A 21211-nucleotide genomic window follows, 5' to 3' on the forward strand; every position below is an offset into this window, starting at 1 on the left:
ATAATAGGGATTGGTTGTATCTTGAGTTAAATTGGAAGGTTGATTATTCATGGTAGACCGGGGAGTTGAAGGAGTTTTAGGATCTGAATCGGTTGGTTTATCCATGGATATCAGCAGAGCTCAAGAAGAGCTCTGATACCATAATAAAATTGTGAAAGAGTAGGAAAAGCAAAGAAAAGAACTTTTATTGATTGTTGATTGATTGAATTGTACTGAAGTGTGTGTTGTAAACTATGACGGTAAAACTAAATATATATAGAGCATTGTCCTATAAAAGATAAAAACAAATAAAGATAAGATAAGAATAACTAAAGATAAGATAAAGATAATAAAGACTAAAATTATAATTGAATTTATGTATTCTGTTGGGCTGAATTTGTGGGCTGTGAGACTTCTTTGTTGTTGTCATGGACTAAAGTAGAAGAATGGTTTAATACTAAGTTTAAATTTGAATAAGTTTATTCAATTTATTGATTTATAAGTTAATTTGATTATATTATATGATATTATATTATATATTTGTGTTAGTTCATGATGAGCTTGTGGTGAGTTAAGATTGAGTTTTACAAATAGAATTGATTGTTGATGAGTTAAACTATGAGTTTCTATTTGACAATCAAGAAGTTTTGGTGGAATCATTCTCGGAGCATGCTAATCCTATTTGCGATGTTATACATATTTGACTACACCATGAGTTAGGATGATTGTCGCAGCACTGGATCTGTCGCAATGTGTTTAGGGCTCGCCAAAGTATAGGTGTTACATGGTTGTAATTTGCATTTTCGTTATTACAGATGTTTAGGCCACTTATGTCGATGCTACCTGAATGGTGAATTGTTTTGGTTTGGTTATTGTTATTCGATAAGTTAGATTGTCGATATCTATTAAAGAGGAATAAAATTTCGATTAGTGAATCAGACTATAAATATAGGTGTGATGAATCGACATTGAAGATGAAGTCGATATGGTGGCAGAATACATTTTTATAGAAAAGTGGGCGTAGTCAAGGGAGTAGTTATCGCAAAATATTTTGGGGTAAACGGATTATTTTTTAGTCATAAGTGGATTAATAGGTGGCAGCACAGGATTGATGGAAGATACATATAACTAGATAAAAAGTAAGTTTGTGTTAAAGTTATTTATGTTTGGTAATTTTTATATCAAAATAGATTATAGTAAAGTAAATATTGTTTGGATTACACTACTCAAAATTACTTTTAGATAAAAAATTACTAAAATAGACATCAACTTAAATAAATTTTTTATATTATTCTATTATTTTAATTTAGATATTTAAATAGATATTATTAATTAATTTTATAATAAAATTAATATTTACTTACTAAAATAAAAATAATGTATAAAAATTAGCAAAATATATTTTTATATCAAAAGCAAAAATAATATATGAAAAATACATCAAAATATATTTTATTATATTATATTACTTATAAATTTTTAGTATTCTTGGTACTCTTTTATTTAATATTATTTTAAACTATAAATTTTAATTATTTATAATTTTATTCTTAGTTATAATTAATATTTTATTTACTTTATTATTTTTAATGGGATTAATAATTTATATTATAACAAAATTATAATAATAAATTAATATACAAGAATTATATTTACAAATTTTAATAGTCAAATAAAAAATAAATTTTTTTATACAAACTCAAAAGTAAAAATTTAATAAAAAATATAATTATATATTTAAAATATTTGAATACTAAAGAGATTACAAGTAAGAAAATAAATGGTAGAATTGATAAAAAAAAAAATTCAATACTAACGTGATTTTCTAAACGAAGAAGTTACAATTTCTAGTTTCTTGTAAATGCAGGTTAAGAGGCAAAATCACTTATGGGTTCAGAGTTTCAAAGAATTGCCAAACATAAAGATCATACGTTCAAGGCACCCAAACGAGCTTCTCTCTTCTCCAACGTGAACTCCAAACACACCCTTAGTGGTTGAAAATTTTCTTCAAAAAAAAAAAATACTTTTACAGACATCTTACTTTCTGATATCTCTATACGTTTTCTTCCATGATTTCTTATTTTTTCTTTTATGATTTCTATACTTTATTTTTATGTAATTTATTTTTTTAACAAGTTCAAGTTCAGTCATTCTACATTCGAAGTTTGTTTTTCATTCTCTTTTATTTACTTTGCAACAAACTTCATATTTCAGTCAAGTTCATTTACTTTTTTGAAGTATTTCAATTTACAAGTCAATTTCATTTTGATTTCTTAGTTCCACATTTAAAGAAAAGAAATATAAAAAATCTTTGCTTCTTCATCATAACAAAGATGAGAGACTTTGATGCATAATAAAAATGGTAACCGCAAAAGAAGAATAGGTTTTGCTCTTAGATATTAGATTTTGAATCATCTCAGATTCTTTCTTGCAGCGAATAAATTCTTTAATTCAAATCGGCAGAAAATTTGTTAAATGAATTGGCATGTACGGTGGGACAGTTTTTAATGTGTCAAAATAAAGTTGTTGATTTTTATACATGATTCAATTGTACGTAGTGCATGCAATTACGAAGTGGTAAGGTCATTAATATGTCTGAAGATGTTCCAAATAGCATTGTGGAATCGAACACTTCAGTGGCGGTTGCACAAATTTTTACAAATGTGATATGACATACAGAAGGAAGCACCCAAAATCTGGAGAAAATGTTAGTACAAATACCGAGGATAATGGGCAAAATACATGCCCTAGAATAGCGCTTCTATCAAATCAACCTCTAGTAATTGCTGAGTGGCCTCCATTTGACCTTCCTCCTGGTTATGTGCCACTTTCCAGGGGTTATGTACCTTCGATTCGATTTAGGAGTGTGCCAATTACGATTAGTAATCAGCCTAATTTTTTTCATTCTGAAATGAGTCGAGATTATCAAGTTGGCTCTACGTCAAATAGCTCCAAGTCACTAGCTGTTTTCGATAGCATATTGATGAGAGTCATCATGATTTAGTTAATTTGTTAACCCAGCAAATGACTACTATCCTTAATCTTATAATGGTTGATAATAATGATAAGTATGATCAGCTAGCTAGACAAGTCAATAAGATTGCTAGCATTGTAGATTTTGATGTTGGCTATGATGATCAACTTCAAAATTTAGGAAATAATAATGAGGAAGGTTTTCCAAATGATCATAATGAGGAGGGTCATCTTCATATTGTTTGACGAGGTCAAAATACTGATAATATTTTGAATAAAGTTTGAGTAAATAGGTGGGGTAATCAATTTCAAATGACGCAGATTGTAGAAAATGTACTTAATCGAGTGGGTATTAATGTAGGATTTATGCATCGGCCGTATTTTGGTTCAGATTTTTCCGAAGTCATGCAAATGGCTAAAGTGCCTAGTGGAGTGAAAAATCCTAAGATACTTACAAAGTTTACTGGAGAAGTTGGAGAATCAACTATTGAGCATATTGTTTGATATTTTGTAGAGCTTGGTAATTTGCCAAACAATGAAGATTTGAAAATGAAGTTTTTCCCATCCTCCTTAATGAAAAATACTTTTACTTGATTTTCAAATCTTAGGCCTAATTCGATTCAGACTTGAGTCTAATTAGAGAATGATTTTCATAACAAGTTTTATCGAGGAGAATTAATCATTACTTTGACAGATCTATTTACATTGAAATGCGAAATTAATGAGTTGATTGATGATTATATGATTCGATTTAAAAATGCTCGTAACAAATATTTTGTGTCAATTCCTGAAACTGAAATTGTCAATATGGCTATCAATGGTCTTAGTTTTGATATGCATCAAAAGTTAGTGAATGTTTATATTCTTGACTTTGCCCATTTAGCTGAAAGAGAAGGCAAGTTGAGTTGATTAGAAAAGAAAAAGAAGCTTTTAGAAAGGAAAATCAAAGCAAAATTTATAAGCCTTTGGCTCGAAAAGAAAACGTTTCATATGTTGAAAAGGAAATCTTGAGTGATAAATTAGAGCATGATTGTATTGAAGTTGATTTGGCTGAACTTAAGAAAAGCCCACCTTATATTTGTTCTTCATTAAAAAAAGATAACTTCTGAAAAAATTAATGAAGCAAAATATAAGTGTGGTCAAAAGCATAGTTTCGATATTACAAAATCGGATCAAATATTTTATATTTTATTAAAAGATAAGCAATTGATTTTACCCGAAGAGAAAAACATATCTTATGTTACAGATCTTAAAGGAAAGTCATATTGCAAATTTCATCAAGCAATTAATTATTCATTCAACTAACAGTTGTGTTCGTTTCAAGGATTTTATTTAAGATCCTTTAAACCGGAGCAGGTTGTCCCAACTCTTGTATAACTTGTTTGTTTCTCTTGAGAAAGCCATGTAAAATAGTCTAGGCATTTTGGAACTGAAGAATATTATAGGCATAGATAGACCTTAGCCATATGCATTATTAGCTTACCTATATAGATAAGAGTTTTTGTATAAATCTGTAAAATCAACTCCCTAACTAAGTTATTGTGCTGTTGTTGTAACTTCCAACATCCAAGTTGCTAGGTTATATCCGTCCTTGATTTTACTCACTCCTTCAATGCTTTGGAGAATGGAAAATATTGGAAAATAAATAATTGATATTGTGAATCATAATAGTTCAGTGAAGTTTAATAATTCGTGATGTAAATTTATAGTTAAATTCAAATCGCCCATCACTACACCAAAAAGAAAGAAAGAAAAAACATAATAAATCAGCATCATTACAGCAACACCAATCAACCATTAACAAAATTTATAATTAGCGAAACTAATTCATAAATTAACAAAATTCCTGCATCTTCAAATTCATATTCATAAATCAATTTAGAAACTAATTCAATATTTCGATTCAACCACCACCATATTTATTTCTAATTAGCTCATAAACCAATCAACAATAAAATTCATATCAATAACATCAAGGAATCAACCTTAAAAAAAAAACTGAAAAAAAAAATATATGTTGTTGTAGAGATAGAGCGTGGACGACAAAGAGCAGAGGAGCAGTTCAGGCAATAAGGGAGGGACAGAGGAGTGGCGCGGTGATTCGCGAGCAGTGGAGCACACCAGGATTACGAGCAACAATGGCGGACGAGCCGTGAACGAGGCAGAGGGTGACGAGCATGTTAGGGACGACGAGCACGCCATCGATGGTGACCACGCCAGGGACGACGAGAATGTGATGGACACCAAGAATGCGATGGACGTCGAGTAGAGGAGACGCGACGACACAAGGGCTCAGCGAAGAACTTAGAACAGGGTGTGACTGTGGGACAAATTGCTAAGAATTATTTTGCAATTTTCGAAATATGAAGGTGTTCTCAATTAGGTCTTTAATCTTAATAGTAAAAATATTTATTTTTTAATAGAATATTCTACGTTTTTGCCACAGTAGAGACTAAATTGAAAAAAATTATATAATACAGAGACCTAATTGAAAAGAAAAAATATAGAGATTTAATTAAAAAATCGGTAAAATTATAGAAATCTACAACATAATTAAACCTTTAAATTACTATATAAGTATTTTAATTTATTAATTAAATAGTTAGAAGACTAATTATATTTTATAATAATAAAATATAATTATAAAATTATTATCATATTATATATATTTTGTCCCACTAATGAAATTTTTTAGATTCGTCACTTCCAGCAAGTTTAAGTTCAGTCATTTTACATTTGAATTTTGTTTTTCATTATCTTTTATTTACTTTACAACAAACTTTATATATGTTTCGTCAAGTTTATTTAGTTTTTTGAAGTATTTCAATTTGCAAGTCATTTTCGTTTGATTTCTTAATTCGTCATTTAAAGAAAAATATAAAAAATATTTGCTTCTTCGTAATAAAAATGGGAGACTTTGACACATAGTAAAATTGATAAGCGAAAGAGGAGTAGGTTTCGCTCCTGGATATTAGATTTTGATCCATCCCATATTCTTTCTTACAACGAATAAATTCTTTGATTCAAATTTGTAGAAAAATCTATTAAACAAATTGACACGTCTGCTGGGACAATTTTTAATGTGTCAAAATAAAATTATTAATTTTTATACATGTTTTAATTGTACGTAGTGCATGCTAAGGTCATTAACATATCTAAAGAAGTTCCGAATAACAATGTGGAATCAAACATTTCCGTGGCAGGTGCACAAACTTCTGCGAATATAATATCATATACAAAAAAAGTACTCAAAATTCTGGATAAAATGTTAGTACAAATATAGTATTTAGTTAGAAAGTTATGCAAACATTATTTGAAATTTAAAATTATTATATAATTCAATTATTATTAGAATTTAAATATTTAGTTAAAATTGAAATGTTAAATTTATAGTGGATTTTAAATTTTAAAAACTTAAATTTTAAAGATGCAATCACATAACAATTTAAAATTTAAAGTTATTTAAATTTTTAATTAACTTTTGTATAACAAACAAAATATTTTATTTAATCTGTATTTATTAATTAAAGAGTTTGAACTTAAAAAAATAAAAAATACTAACAACAAAAAGATATTAATAAATTTTAAAGTAATGTTTGAATAATACATCAAGATTGAAATTATAAATTATAAATTATAAATTATAAATTATAAATTAAATTTCATTAAATATGTATTATTATTCTTGTCATAGTGTTAAAAAAATATTAGATCAGGCCTAATATAATTTAATATATGATAATCTAATATATTATACGTTGTCATAGTTTGATTTTTCCCTTTTCCTTCTTTCTCTTTTAACACAGTTTTGTTCTTCCTTTCTTTTTTAAAATGCATTTTCTTCTTGCCCAAACTAAGATTTATATTATATATGTTTGTGATAAAAAATTTAATCTCCTCTGCTCTATTTTTTTTTTTATTTTCTCTTTCTATTTATACTCTGTCCCTTTTTCTCATGCTCTTACTCTCTACTCTTTCATTTTGCAGATATTTTATGTGAATTAGTTATGCGTATTTTGACAATATTTTTACATTATGCATATTTAAATAATTAAAATATTTTTTTTATATAAATAAAAAGCCACAAATCTAAGTTAAATAATTATTGTATATGCTTCCATTCATTGTGAATCAAATTTGGAAGAAATTAGGGGTATTGAAATTAGAATGAGGTTGGAAGTTATCTACTCAGGTTGTATTTTGAAGAGAATGTGAGAAATTATTCATAGATTAAATGGACACTTTCTTTAGGGTATGAAGTCGCCACTTCCTTTTAATTCTATTTTTTTATATTTTCTTCTAAAATTATTTATAATCTTTATTTATCATATCGATATTTTTTAATACTTTTTTGTTATATCTATAAGGATTGTGGATATTTTCAAAAAAAAAATAATTTATAACTAAAAAAGGACGACGATATCAATTTGAGAGTGACATTATCATCTTTTACTTTTTTTTATATCTTCTTATTTTTTGGTTAAGAGTGAAAATTAGGAGCCGTGTATTTTTATTATTTAACTTCAAATTGCTAAAAATTATAAAATACATATCATCGAGGTGTATTATTGAAAAATTTTAAAATATTCTAAAACATCAGTATTTTAGTCATTTTTAGTTATTAATTTCAATTAATATATATTATATGTATATGTATATTCTATAATTGAGATTAATTGTTAAAATTACTCGAATACCAGTATTTAGATTCTTTCACTATTAACCCACTTGAATAGTTGTGAAAACGAAACCTATCTGTCTGGTTAGACCTAAAACCGCTTACCCAACCACCAAATTAGGCCTAGTTGTTATTAGGACTAAATTTGTGTCAAAATTGGTGAAAAGTAATTTGACTGGTATAGATTTTATGAAAAACCAATGGCTCGGCTGGTTTATAAAAATTAGAGTAAATATCCTATCTGACCCTTGACTTTTTCTTTGTAAGACATAGTGCACTTTAATCATCTTTAAACCTTAATTAGGCTCCACCGTTAAAGAAAATGGACATATCGACTCCTGTTACCAAATGGCAAACGGTTGCCTGCTGACATGTCAGATAATAGTGTCAAGTGTCAACTGCAAATTATTATCAGGACTAAAAACCACTCCTCCTCCCTACCATAAACAGTTTCGAACACAGGAACAAAACAGTTGAACACTATCTTGATTGAAAAACACTAAAGTCTAATTCTTGCATATAAATTTTTACAATCCTAAAAATCCAAACACCAAATACTAAATTTTGTACCAATGCATTAACAACTGAACTCATATCAACTATAGAATCAAGATCATGTCTCTTTTTTCTTGCAAAATACTAAACTTTCAAACACAAAAATAACAATGTAATAGATCTTTTTTTCCAGTACAGTTTTCTAGCAAGAAAAATTCTTAAACATCAATAAAAATGTTAAAGAATTAGAACAATACCATATTAAAATCAACAACTAAAGATCAAACAAAATCAGAAAAATGAACCATACAGATCTAAAACTCTAGATATAATCGAACAAAATTAAAATAAAATTGAAATCAATATTTCTTGGAAAATGAATAATACTTGGATTCTCGAACATGAAAGTGACGGTGTCGTTGCCATCATCACCCTTAATGGTGATGATATCATCATTTTCGACGAACTGTAGAATCTTGGCCATGTTGTTGAGGTTCATCCCATCGAGATGTTGCAGTTGCACTACCTTTGGACCACAGTAGGAGCGCCACGAGAGCAACGTCGCTTGAGTCCATGGCTTTGAGTGAGAACCCAGTTGCAAAGCAATTGAAGTTCATATTGTTCACGAACTCCCTGATTGCTTCTAAAACCTTCTTCAGCAGAGAATCTTAAAAATAGGGGTTTTGGTGGAAAAAAGAGGAAAGGGGGGGGAGGAGGAGAAGGAAGAAGAAAAAGAAAGGTAGAAAGGGGAATTTTAGTCCTGTAACTATTTGAAGTTGACACTTGGCACTGTTACTTGACATATTAGCAAGCAATCGTTTATCATCCAGTAGCAGGTTCGATTTGTCCATGTTTCTTAATGGATGGGGTCTAGTTGAAGTTTAAGAATAATTAAGGTGCGCTATATCTTATGAGGAAAAGGTCAGTCGAATAGAATATTTACACTAAAAATTAAAAACCTTCTCCGATACATTGCCGTTTGCGTTTATTAAAAAAATAAGAGTAAAGTGACAATTAGGTCCCTGAGAATTTCGCGTTCAGACAAGTTAGACCCTGAGAAAAAAAAGTAACAATTAGATCTCCCAAGAAATGAAATGTTGGACATGTTACATCCTTCCGTTAGCCCATGTAACAAAACGGAACGGAGTTGCTTTGCTGTCCCGTTATATGAACTGACGTGTCCATTTCTGCCACATCTGCAGTTGGACGACGTCGTTTTGTAAATTCCCTTCATTTATATTTGTTTCACTTTCCACTTAACCTCCAGTTATCCTTTGTTTTTACCTATTAACCCTAAGGGAGAAGCTGAAATCAAAGAGTCTTGGCTCTGCAGTAACAAAAGTCACGATTCTTCCTTCAACGAACGTACCAGTAAGGAAAAAGACGTCGTCATGGAGACCGGTGTTAGCGGAGACATCCTCGACTCAGGTAAAAAATATTGATGCTTTTGTCAGTTAGTGTATCCCTTTGTCAATTTCTTTCATGGTAGTCCCATTGTTTGGAACGAATTGTTTAATCTTCTACAATGAATGGTGGTCCCATAGTTTTCAACTTATGTTATTGAGCATGACACATTTTTCCACATTTAGAATTATTTATGCATTTGTTGTTACTTTTTGGGACTTTCGCTTATTTGTTTATGGTTGCTGAAACTAATGATTAGCAAAAAGACTAGTATCACTTTACGTTATAATAAAAAAAAAGACAAATATGTTTTTGATTCTTTAGTTAACTGTTGTCCCAGTTGATTCAAATAATAATTGTGTTTCTACTTAGTAGATAGAGGAATTTGCTATTCTTATATTCCACCATAGGGGAAAATTTGTGAGGAACAAACTGGGAGAGTTGAGTTACTGGGATGAGTTGGTTGAGAGGTTTCCAGAGATAGATCTGGATCTTATGAACTTCTTTGACTTGAAGAAATTGTTCAAGAGCTTGGGATACGATAGTTGCAAAGCAATGATATGGTTTGATCCGAATGCTGCTAATTTTGAAGCCAGTTTGCATCTTATTTTTGGAGATTCAGAGATCAATGCTTTAAGGGAGCACAAAATGCAAAACAAAGAGTGTGAGGAGTTCTATATATATTTTAAACATCATATTCTTACTGGTGAAGATGCTATAAGATGTGATGAAGCTGGTGATCTTCCTATTTCTGATGATGACAGTGATGATGATGGTTACGAGAGCGCTAAAGATGAGCTGTACAAGTCCCTACCTCTTGGTTTTGATCAATCAAACACTGATATCAAAGAGGAGCATGCAAGAGTGATGGAAAAAAAAGGCTGCAGACAGTAACCGTTCTCCAAAATCCACAATGATTATGTGATCTCTTTCTTTCATTTGATCAATGTGAACATCATATTCATTAATACCAAAATCCATTATAGATCATACAATGATTCAAAAATACTTATTCATTACTGCATTCATAATAATACAATTATAAATACTACTACATTCATGTATCAGCTATCTAATTTGATTTACTCAAAATTCTTGCTTCACACATTCATAATAATTGCAATTAAAAATATCCATAAAATACACAATATTCTTGAATCTACTACCAGTAATTTTGCTTGGAGTTTTCTGATTTCTACAATCCATTTTCAATCTCACAATTCTCTCCTCCAAATCAATTAATCTATCCTCCACTCTCTGCTTAGAACTTGAACCTCCACATCTCCAATAATATCATTCAATCATCTAAAGAACTTGCAGTATGGCAAATTGTCATATAATAAGAACAAAAAACATACCATGAATGACAGATATGAATTTCAATTCAATGGAACACTCAAAATTCAAAAAATAAAAATAAATTGAATTAACAATTATTCTATAATTTGGACACTCTAAGAACAACCTATCTAAATTCTCTACTGTTGCAAACTTGTATATTATTGCATATAGCTAACAGTTACACTTGGGAGCGATTTTATTGCTGAAATCTCTTCCATGTGTTGAGTCACCCCTATAATTCCAACCGCTGCCTTTATTCCTTTTCCTTTGGCACCTATTGTGCTTCTGGAGCTTTCGATGCTATTCATTCTGTGTTGTGCTAGGATTTTGTTTCAGGGTGAAAATAATTGGGAATTCTTGACAATTAGGGTTTGGGACATGTTAAAGTCAAACAACATTCAAGAACCAATTTGTCCTCATCATTTAGAATAATTCCAATGTGACATTTAACGGACACCTTAATCACATTAACAGTTCACGTCAAGGCACCATTAGTCTTACTAACAGAAAGATGTAATGTGTCCACGTTTTATTTTCTGGGAGATCTAAGATTGCATTTGTTTTTGAGAATATGACAAGACAAGACACTAAGAACAAGACATAAATAATAGAGACACTGAATTTAGTGTTCTTGTATTATGTTTGGTGATAAAGTAAAAACAAATTATGAAAATTTAATTTATTCTCATTTTTTTATTTAAAAAATTTGAGAAAAAAATATAATAATAAAAAGTATAATTATGAAAAATCAATAAGAATAATGAAAAAAAAAATGAAAAATAAGTTGTGTCTCTTGTTAATGTCTATGTGTCCTTCCAGTCAAGATGGACACAAAATATACTAATTTAGTGTATTCGGACCATAGTTTTAAAAATCGGACCGGATCGACCGGTCGAACCGGTTCAACTGTGAACCGACAACTTTAACGGTTGGTTTATTGTCCAAAAGCGGCTAACTAAAAACTGGATGTGAGCCATTGAACTGGCCGAGAACCGGCCGGTCGAACCAGAGCCGGAACCGTCCGGTTTCAGTAACACGACGCCGTTTCGTTAAAAATGGAGAAATGCCAACCCCCTGCCTTGTTCCCCCCAACCCCAAGCCCCTTCCTTCAGAAATCAGATTTCAGAGAGCAACAACAACGAACTGCTGCCCGCAACCCTAGCTTCCACCACCGCCTTGTGCCTCTATTGCCGCCACAACGTCCGTCGCACCGACCCCTGTTCGCTCTCAGACTCACCAGTCGCAGGCACGCTTTTCTTCCTCGAGCGTCCGACGTCTTCGTCTTCTCACCGTCATGCTAGCCGTCGTCTTCGTCTGCTGACTCTGCTCGCCATCGTGCTCGCCGTCTCAGACGGAAGGTCAGTGCTCACTGTCACCTGATCTTCATTCTTTTTAATGCTCTGTTCGGAAATCAAATCACAGGATGATTGATTATTGAATGTTTTGTGATTTTATTGAAGAAAAACCCTTCCCCATTCCAGTCTCCTTCCTTCGCTCCATTCCAATCTAGTGCTTGCTTGTTCTTCGTGTTTCTTTTATTGTCTGTTCAGAAATCAAACCCTCTTCGTGCTTGTTCTTCGATGGTCAGTGATAGTCGTTTTGTAATGCTCACTGCTAGTGTTCTCACTGCTGGTGTTTTGTGCTTTCATTGATTGATGATGATTAAGTAATGTGTTGCTATTTTTTTTTTTACTCTGTGCTTCAGTTAATTGGATGCTCTGTCAGTGCTTAGTGCTTGTTCTTGGTTGATTGGCTTTGCTCACTACTCTAGCTTGTTCTGGCCTGTTCTTGACTGATTAATCCTGTTACTGGCTTATTGATTGATGATAAATTGATACTAATAAATTGATTACTGGCTTGTTCTTGCTGGTTCTTACTTTTTTTTTTCTGTTGTTAAATTTTGTTAGTGTTTCTTGATTTTGTTGTTAATTATTGTGCTGAGCTTGTTAAAATTTGGTTGAAAATTTTGTTAATTTTTGTTAAAGCATGTTAATTTTTGTGTTAACATTGTGAAAATTATGTTAAAAATTTGATGGTGCATCTTTTAGGTATCTTTTATCATTATCTGAAAACACATTTGATTGGATGCTTGGAAAACACTTAATACTATCAATGTATTAACTATTAAACAAACATGTTTTATAATTCTATAATACAGCAATAAACATGTTCTATAATTTTTATTGTGTTGATGATTTATTGATTGTTTTTTATTGGGTTGATGAGAGTCGTTCTATAATTTATTTATTATTTTATTTTAAAATGGTTTTTCCGGTTGGATCACGGTTGGACCGGTTGAACCAATAAACCAATAAATCAGTGACTAGAGCGGTTTGATGACCGGTCTGGTTCTCAAAACCTTGATTTGGACACAATGTCTTTGTCCATGTCTTATATGCCAAATACGATTTTGTGTCTCTGTATCCCTGCCTCAGTGTCTTGTTTTTGTAAACAAATGCAACCTAATTGTTACTTTTTTTTCCTCGGAGTCTAACTTGTTCGAACGCCAAATTTCCAGACACCTAATTGTTACTTTACTCAAAAAAATAAAAGATAGAAAGCCCTATTTAGTAATTTCCCAACGGCAAATCCCCAACCTGAAGTCACTCTCCCAAGAATCACAGATTCACATTCACTCGCTCTCACCTCTCTACCTCATTCATCGCGGTTCCGCATGGTCACCGCCGAACACAACCGCGGCCAACGACGGAGGTCGTCACTTGTCACTCCCCTCTCTGGCTCCTCTGCCTCGTTCCCGCGTCGCCAGTGTCTGCTCGCCTCTTCCTTCTCCGTCTGTGTCGTCCTGGCCGCCTTGGCTCTGCCGTGCCTCGCCTGTCTCTGCCTCCACCCTCGTGCCTCGTCTGCCTCTGCTTCCTCCGTCATCATTCTGCACTGTAGTGTAGGTGAGTTTTTTTTTTCTGGTTATTCTTATTAATTTGTTTTTTGTTGTTTTAATGTATTGATGTTAATTGTATTTGTAGGTAAAAGTGATTGTTTTAATTTGTAGTAGGTTTAGATGAATTGTATTTGTATGTAAAACTAATTGATTTAAGTTGTTCTCTTTGTTCTTTTTCCATTCTTGAGGCTAGTATACTAAAGTTGGAGAAACTAAGAGAGATAATAGGACAGAAAACATTTCATTAACACTACAAAATTTGTCTCCTAGCTTGATAATCAAATGATGATGATTCAATAAAGGGTCTTTCTTCTGGTGTTGTGTAGCACTCCTTAATTTCCTTCATGGATTAATCACTTTGCAATAGTTTGATTTGGAGGTCAGTGGTAATAAGAGTTTGTTTTAAAAAGAGAGAAAATGGGAAGGTTTACAATTAGAGGACTTGTACCGTGAAATATTAACTTTGAAGGATCTTTGGCAAAGGAATTGGACTGATAGAAAGCTAGAATCAGGGAGGACATGAGGGTGTTTTGGTTTACATCTGTAGGCTTTAGTCTTTGCTATGTGCTTATCTGTTAGTTTTAGTTTGTTGTTTATGTTTTGAGGACTGTTTTCTGTTTGTATCTTATTGCTGTGTTTGTGACCGGGTGTGTTTGTGCCTGGATTTGTTGATTTTGTACTGCAACATTCACCCCCTTTCTATGCGTTTCTTTGTGAGTGGGTTCAACTATCGGATAAAAAAGAGTTTCAACAGGGAATTTTCATTTGAGTTGAAGTTTTTTTTTTGTTATATTTGTCTTGTTTTTCATTCAGGAAGGGTCTTCTATGTTCTGTTCTTTGGCCCTTTTGTTATGCTTTGCATGTTTAGAACAAAGATGCTAAAAAGTGGAAAAAAAAAAGATTGTGTGACAGTAGAAGATATATTGTGGCTCATAAAAACATAATTACAAGTCACAGTCACACACTTAGGCTTTTCTAGAGGAATGTTCATGTTCACAAAAAAAATATTGGAATGCTGCTATATTAGTTTATTTTCCAATGGAATATATTTCCTTGAAAAACAAAAAAGTCATAATTTCAGCCTTTGCATTGTTACTTTAATTTTCAGTGTTTTCTTTGTCTTGATTAATCTCTAGACAATTGATTATCTAAGTGAGACCGGGTCAACCGGTGGGCCTAGTGACCCAAGAGTATGGCCAATTCGATTATCAGTTTGGTTCTAATAACTATTCCCACTTGTAATCGATTGTTTCCATTGAGGTTTAGTTATGAAAAGTGCATCAATCTAAAGGGTTATTTTTCTTCCAACACTACCAGATTACACCTCTACTTATAACTAACTCCTGCATCATCTCTCTTTTTCCAGGACCATAAAAATTAAAACAGAAATCTTGTGAACTGCAGTTAATAAATCGAAGTAAGTTCTTTTTTGGCCAAAATCACTGGCCATGGACGACATATTCGATTCTTCGCTGAACTTGGAGGAGACCCACTACAAGGAAGGATACAACCAAGGCTATTCCGAAGGTCTCGCCGCTGGCAAGGAAGAGGCCAGGCAGGTGGGCCTCAAGGTAGGCTTTGAGGTCGGTGAGGAGTTGGGCTTCTACAAGGGCTGCATTGACCTCTGGGTCTCTGCTATCCAGGCTGACCACGCAGTGTTCTCTTCTCGGGCCCAAGCAGGTATCCGGCAGATGGAGGAGCTGCTCCAGAGGTACCCCATGATGGACCCGGAGGACCAGCACGTGCAGGAGATCATGGATGAGTTGAGGCGCAAGTTCAAGATGGTATGTTCTTCGCTGCACATCAAGAAGATCGAGTATGATGGGTACCCGAAAGCAGCTGCTTCCGACGCCAGCAGTCTTGAGTTTTAAAGGTGTTTCTTCTTTCTACTGTTGTAGACTTGCAGCATCTGAAATTTAGTGAGGATTTTCCTTCTGGGGCTGAAAAGTTAGTGTTTGGTTCTGGGTATGAAAATGCCCCATGGATAGGTTATGAACTTATGATCATCTTTAGTAACATCAGATCCTGCTATGATCTAAATTATATATATATATATATATATATATATATTCTGAGGTAAATTTTTAATATTAGAATATGTTTAGTAGTATCTTAGATTTGATGTAATTATTTCTAAGTGTTATATTTCTAATTATTATATTATTAATTTTATAGTTGAGTTAGGCTCTTGTGGAGTTGTTAGATGATCACTGTTGGGCTTATGAGATTGAGGTTTCAGCATAAATATTATGCAAAATTTTCACATCTTGTCGGATTAGTGTTGTGATTGCTATATAGCTTCATTCTAAACATTATTGACTACACTAATCTATGAGTTGAAAGTTGCCCATGAACATGATATACATATCTGTATACATATCTGGCTACTTACAAAACTATGCATCACAATAATAGAGTGGGACTTAGACATCACAAAAGCCATGCCACAGGCCCACAGCCATGCTATGTCGATGTTGCTTCTTAAAACTGTACACATTGTGTGTTCTGTTCAAAATTTCACGTTTCAATATTTACATTATCTCACTATTATATAATAGAATGGAAATTAAAAGTGTTACATCATATATATAGCAGGTGATATGAGTATCTACACAACATCAGAAAAGAGGGGAATATAGTATTTCTACACAACATTATATATTTTAATGTTGAAGAGGGTGGTTATGACAGAAAATTGTCTAAGACTTTATCCATAATAAATAATTTGATAATGAATATAAAGTCCACATGTGAAATTTAATTTCCTTTTGTAACCAAGAAGGTAAAAATATGGTCATTGCCTAAATGGTTGGTTGCAATTGCAACCAAAAGTCAACTAAACCGAAACAAGAACTTTAAAGTTTAAAACTTCTGTTGTCAGTGCTTGTTGCTTTTTACTGTGAACCTGCATTGAACACAAAATTTTGAGCTTTTACATTGGATATGTATATGATCTATAATCACAATTATTTACACTTTGACATTGCCCTACTTGGAAGGTAACCTCTTTGTCACAAACACCGTTTGCTTTTATTTTCTTCAGAAACCAATATTTGAAGCAGCTCCCGTAACCTTTCAGCACCGGGGCCTGGCCTAAACACCGTATCGTTACCACGTGTAGAACAAGGGTCTGCCTCACCATCTGAGCTCCCAACACACCATGCCCCGGGCGGAAATCTATGTGTGCGGCTCAGAAGTTCTTTGTCAATCTTGTCTAGAACGGGATCATCCTTGGGAAACTTTCGGGCAAAGGGGGCATTACTTGTTACCATTTTGTCGAAGTCTTTCATAGTTAATGAGCGGGGATGCTGCTTCGGGGGATTGTCCCAAGCAATGTAATGAAGATCATGGCTTATTGCTGTATGTCGGAATTCTTCATTGTTACAGATGACAGTATGAAAATATCCCTCCGGCGAGGACACAAAATTTGCATAATACATAAGCATCGTGCGAGGTAAGTTATCCCATCCCCATATGCAGTACTCCACGAAGGACCGGGTCAGTACAACCCAAGCTGAACCTGTTCATCAAAGCATATTTAAGAAAATTATAGGGATTCGCCAATAAATGTAACTCGGCAAGTTAACTACATATTTGACAACCTTCGCAATGCTAAACCTTGAAAGGGAATTTAAGTTTATATTGGTAATGGAAAATAAAGCAATAGAGCATAAAGAAATACACAAATTTAGACATACCAGTGAAAAGGGAAAAAGATGTGGGAAGTGTTCTTCGCTGAGTAGTCCATGCTAAATCAGATTTCCTTGATAAATAAAGCGCAGGATCATAGATGATTGGTTTTGCTCTTTGATTCCTGAGCATAAAAGCATTTATAACGAGAAATCCGGATCAACAAATACAGTACACCAAGAAAGAGTGTGTGGGGGGATTATAATATTATATTTTACAGTAGAGATTTTACGAAGTGCAGCGATTTTCTTACAGTTTCCAACCAGCAAGGCGAGTGTGTTCAATGAAATTGAGATCTCTTGACAGATTAGAGAAAACATGCAGCAAATCTGCAAAAGCAGGGAGACACAGATTACTTCACAGTTCAAAAAGGTTCTTAGAATGTTCAAGAAGGACTAAGATAGATCAAACAACCATGAGAATGTAAGGTGCATTACCTTTTAATAAATGCAACACATGGAATGGTACAAAAAGGAATAAGATATCCTCACAAAGATTCAAAATCAATGACTAAATTCTACAAGGAGAAAACTATGTAGACCTCAAATGGATAAAACCATATAACAATATATGTCAATCCCTTTGAATATCAGATAGGGGAAAACAATTAAACTGATCACATGCCGTGCTTTGGTGATATTTAATCCCTGACCAAATAGTTATTTGAATCAAAATTAACTTTGGATTTGACAATTGCTATTGCTGTGACACCTCCATTGGGACAATGGTTCTTGTAATTAAAAGATAAACCTAACAATCTTACAATACATAATTTAAGTTGTGATTTTTGATAAGATTCAGCAACCGCTAAGATTGAAGTTCACAAAGTTTTGTGGAAAAGGAAATTCATACCTTTCAGGAAACAATGACATCATGCAAAAACTAAACCAAAGCCAGTAGCAATGAGTTCAATATAAAAGTAACATGAATGGCGCCGAAGCAAGATTATGAAGACTGACATTCCTTTTAGACTGTACTAACTTTTATCCTTAAGCACTCAGAGTGCCAACATAGCCAATTGATTTTTGTCTACCAAGGATATTACTTATCTAAATTACTTAAGAACGCAACAAAATCAAGACAACCGATAGCTACTTAATAGAATGCAAATTTCCTAAAATTTGTAACAAAATCAAGCAACAGACTTGCGGATTGTAAATCAACAAATTATGAAACAAATGGAAATTCATTGTTAGCTCAAAGTCCTCAAACTAGTCCACACTTAGTAATCATATATTATCGACAGCAATACCAATATGTAAGGAGAAGCAGAGACAGCACATTATGACATACCATAATCCCTTGATTCAATAACCATTCCTGTCCTAGTAACATTAGGCCCAATATTTCTAACCTTTTCTGTCCTCAAAGATCAACATATACCCAAATGACATAGTTTTTCAAAATTTTAAAACCGCTGAGAAACAGTATCAAACGTTTAAACTGAAAGAATAAGTCCATAAAGTTATATCCCCACAACCAATAAGGCCAGAGCTTAAGGAAAAGAAATTCACAAGAACAACACCATAATAACATCAAAGAGGTAAATAAAGAATTGATTACTAACCATCCTGTGTCATAAGAGGATAATCTGATGCACTGAGGTTTATAAACCAGTCCCACCCGGAACTCTCTTTCAATAATATGGCAATGGCTTGGAGGGTACAAGCAATCATTGTTGGACCCTTATAAGTCACCAAATTGGATTGGGACATAACGCGCACATTCTCCACTTCACGAAACATTGGATCTGCTTTCACTGCATTTGCCACTTCCATCCTTTCACGGGGCAGAGCCTCAAGATCTAAATGCAAAATGTACTGGTTCCTTGGGTGGTACACTGCCTCTAATGTTCTCAACATCCTTTGGCTATCACCCTTGGTTCCTGAAATAAGATATGCAAACCTAGGTGTCTCCATTTTCATAACCACATTATCATTATAAGGCCTTTCCAAATCTGATTCCACAAAATATCCACTTGAATCCTCCGATCTTATGAGCTGATCTCCCCTGCCAGCAGAACTCGGTGCCCCCAGCATAGCAGTCAGGATCAGACTCACAGAAACCAGTAAACTTGCGAAAAAGGGTATAATCCATTTCCTGTCACTAAACATCCTTCCTGAATAAGAACCAGCATTTTTCCTCATACTCTTTTGTACAACAGCTCAAAATCCAAATCGAATTCCAGAACCGTTTCACCTCAAGTGCAAGAACAAACTTTCTCTGTCTATAAATTCACCTCTTTCAAGCTGCAGATGAAACCGAAATAGTCGAATCCCCGGAAGAAAAATGATTTCAGCAAAAGAACTGAAACCACTTGTTAACAACTAAAGAGAACCAGATTACCAAAACCACAACCTCCTTAACATGCATTTAAGCAAAAAGGGTGCATGTTTTCTGAAAGATAGAACATGATTTTCAAGCTTAAGATGTCTACTTTAAATCGGCATCAATCCACACCAATGCCAAAAGATTATGATTTGGGAGCTACACGAAACATAAACAACCTATGACACATGAATTGGGACCCACATCCAGTTGATAAACTCAGCTCATAAACCATTAGACATTAGTCAATCAATTTCACTCCCCCATCAAAAAAGCAACCATTTTTTGATGAAGGAAAAGGTGGGAGCAAACTTCACCATAAGTCATCAATCAATCAACCTTCTCTTCTCTTATGTCTCTTTATCAGTAACTGCTATTGATTTTGGAACTCACTACACAAATTAAAATAAATAAATAAAAGTGCAGCTTGTACCTTATGCTTTAATCTCTACCCTTTTTTTCGCAAACTGTATCAAAGGCAAGATCTATGTCAATTCCAAAACCAGGCTTTGTTTAAGGAGAAGAACACACTTGAAGTTCAAGCCTTTTGGGTAACTTCAGATTCAAGAGAGGACTAGTTCCAAGGAAAATGGTCCAATCCAAAGATGAGAGAGAGAGTGGATTCAATGAAGATTCAAAAGTGATGGGGTTTTGTAATGAGAGGAACAGAAAACGGTGTTCTACTGTTCCGCTTTCTTTTTTTGGTATAGTGTACGCTTGTTCTTATGTACTGTTGTTTGGAATTAATTGTGTTTTGTTTTTCTTAGCTTTGAATATTGGCCAGCGAAAGATTAATTATGTTGCCAGAAGATTAAGTATTGACGTTTGTCGCTTTAACAAAATTAAGGAAGTTAATTATGAATTTATTATGATGCATTTTCATCAGGTTTCAATATTATATTCATAACCATTTCTATATGTTAAGGGTATCCATTTTTTATAGTTTGGATAGGAGATTAATTCTTTTTTAAGTATATTCAGAAAGAAGATATTAAAAGAATATATTTTTCTTCTACAATAAATATCATCATTTTTCTGTAAGATTTTTGAAAATAGTCAGCATTAAAGTTAAATGCTTTGTTAGTATAATCTAACTAATTAATATTTATCATCCAAATTTCTTGTTACTGAATTTCCATTTAATAATGGATAAACTATTAAAATCATTTTCAATCTTTGAAATGCTGACAAAATAATTCACATTTTTGCTAACAAAAAATTATCATTAAAATATTTTAAAATATAATAAAAATATCCAACATTAAATATGAGTTCTCAAAAAATATTTAGAGAATAATTTTTTATGCAATTTTTTGTAAAAATGATTAGAATTTTTATATTTAAAATTTAATAATTTTACACTTGATAGATTTGTTTTACGATTTTATTTTGTTGATGGCCAAGCATACTTTTAAAAAATGAAAACA

The 21211-nt window shown here is 32.7% G+C and overlaps 2 protein-coding genes across 4 annotated transcripts; one reads left to right on the forward strand and one right to left on the reverse strand.

Moving 5' to 3' along the window:
* Positions 1 to 11963: 11963 nt before the first annotated feature.
* On the forward strand, positions 11964 to 16011 carry LOC107629894 (uncharacterized). 3 transcript variants are annotated; one of them, XM_016332836.3, is made up of 3 exons: positions 11964 to 12228; positions 13389 to 13773; positions 15133 to 16011. In XM_016332836.3, the coding sequence occupies exon 3, from the start codon at positions 15215 to 15217 to the stop codon at positions 15635 to 15637; it is 423 nt and encodes a 140-aa protein (XP_016188322.1). In that variant the 5' UTR covers positions 11964 to 12228; positions 13389 to 13773; positions 15133 to 15214; the 3' UTR covers positions 15638 to 16011. The 3 variants fall into 3 exon arrangements, with proteins under 3 accessions (XP_016188322.1, XP_088365644.1, XP_016188323.1); XM_088509518.1 differs by having other exon boundaries at positions 13495 to 13773; XM_016332837.3 differs by lacking the exon at positions 13389 to 13773.
* A 437-nt stretch (positions 16012 to 16448) lies between these two features.
* On the reverse strand, positions 16449 to 20542 carry LOC107629893 (beta-glucuronosyltransferase GlcAT14A). Its single transcript, XM_088509516.1, has 5 exons — positions 19024 to 20542; positions 17710 to 17785; positions 17465 to 17580; positions 16759 to 17286; positions 16449 to 16671 (listed from the first exon to the last, which is right to left on the reverse strand). The coding sequence occupies exons 1-4, from the start codon at positions 19601 to 19603 to the stop codon at positions 16778 to 16780; spliced, it is 1281 nt and encodes a 426-aa protein (XP_088365642.1). The 5' UTR covers positions 19604 to 20542; the 3' UTR covers positions 16449 to 16671; positions 16759 to 16777.
* Between the last annotated feature and the right edge of the window lie 669 nt (positions 20543 to 21211).

This window comes from Arachis ipaensis, chromosome B3 (assembly GCF_059453495.1).
Source record: "Arachis ipaensis isolate K30076 ecotype BB chromosome B3, ASM5945349v1, whole genome shotgun sequence".
Taxonomy (NCBI): Eukaryota; Viridiplantae; Streptophyta; class Magnoliopsida; order Fabales; family Fabaceae; genus Arachis; species Arachis ipaensis.

Bases quoted from the DNA above. Each gene is read 5' to 3' on its own strand.
- LOC107629894 (XM_016332836.3), top strand. From the start codon at position 15,215: ATGGACGACATATTCGATTCTTCGCTGAACTTGGAGGAGACCCACTAC.
- LOC107629893 (XM_088509516.1), bottom strand. From the start codon at position 19,603: ATGAGGAAAAATGCTGGTTCTTATTCAGGAAGGATGTTTAGTGACAGG. The intron at 17,581-17,709 runs GTAAGAAAATCG...TTTTATGCTCAG, and splicing joins CGCCTTGCTGGTTGGAAACT to GAATCAAAGAGCAAAACCAA. The intron at 17,287-17,464 runs GTATGTCTAAAT...TTTGATGAACAG, and splicing joins ATCTTTTTCCCTTTTCACTG to GTTCAGCTTGGGTTGTACTG.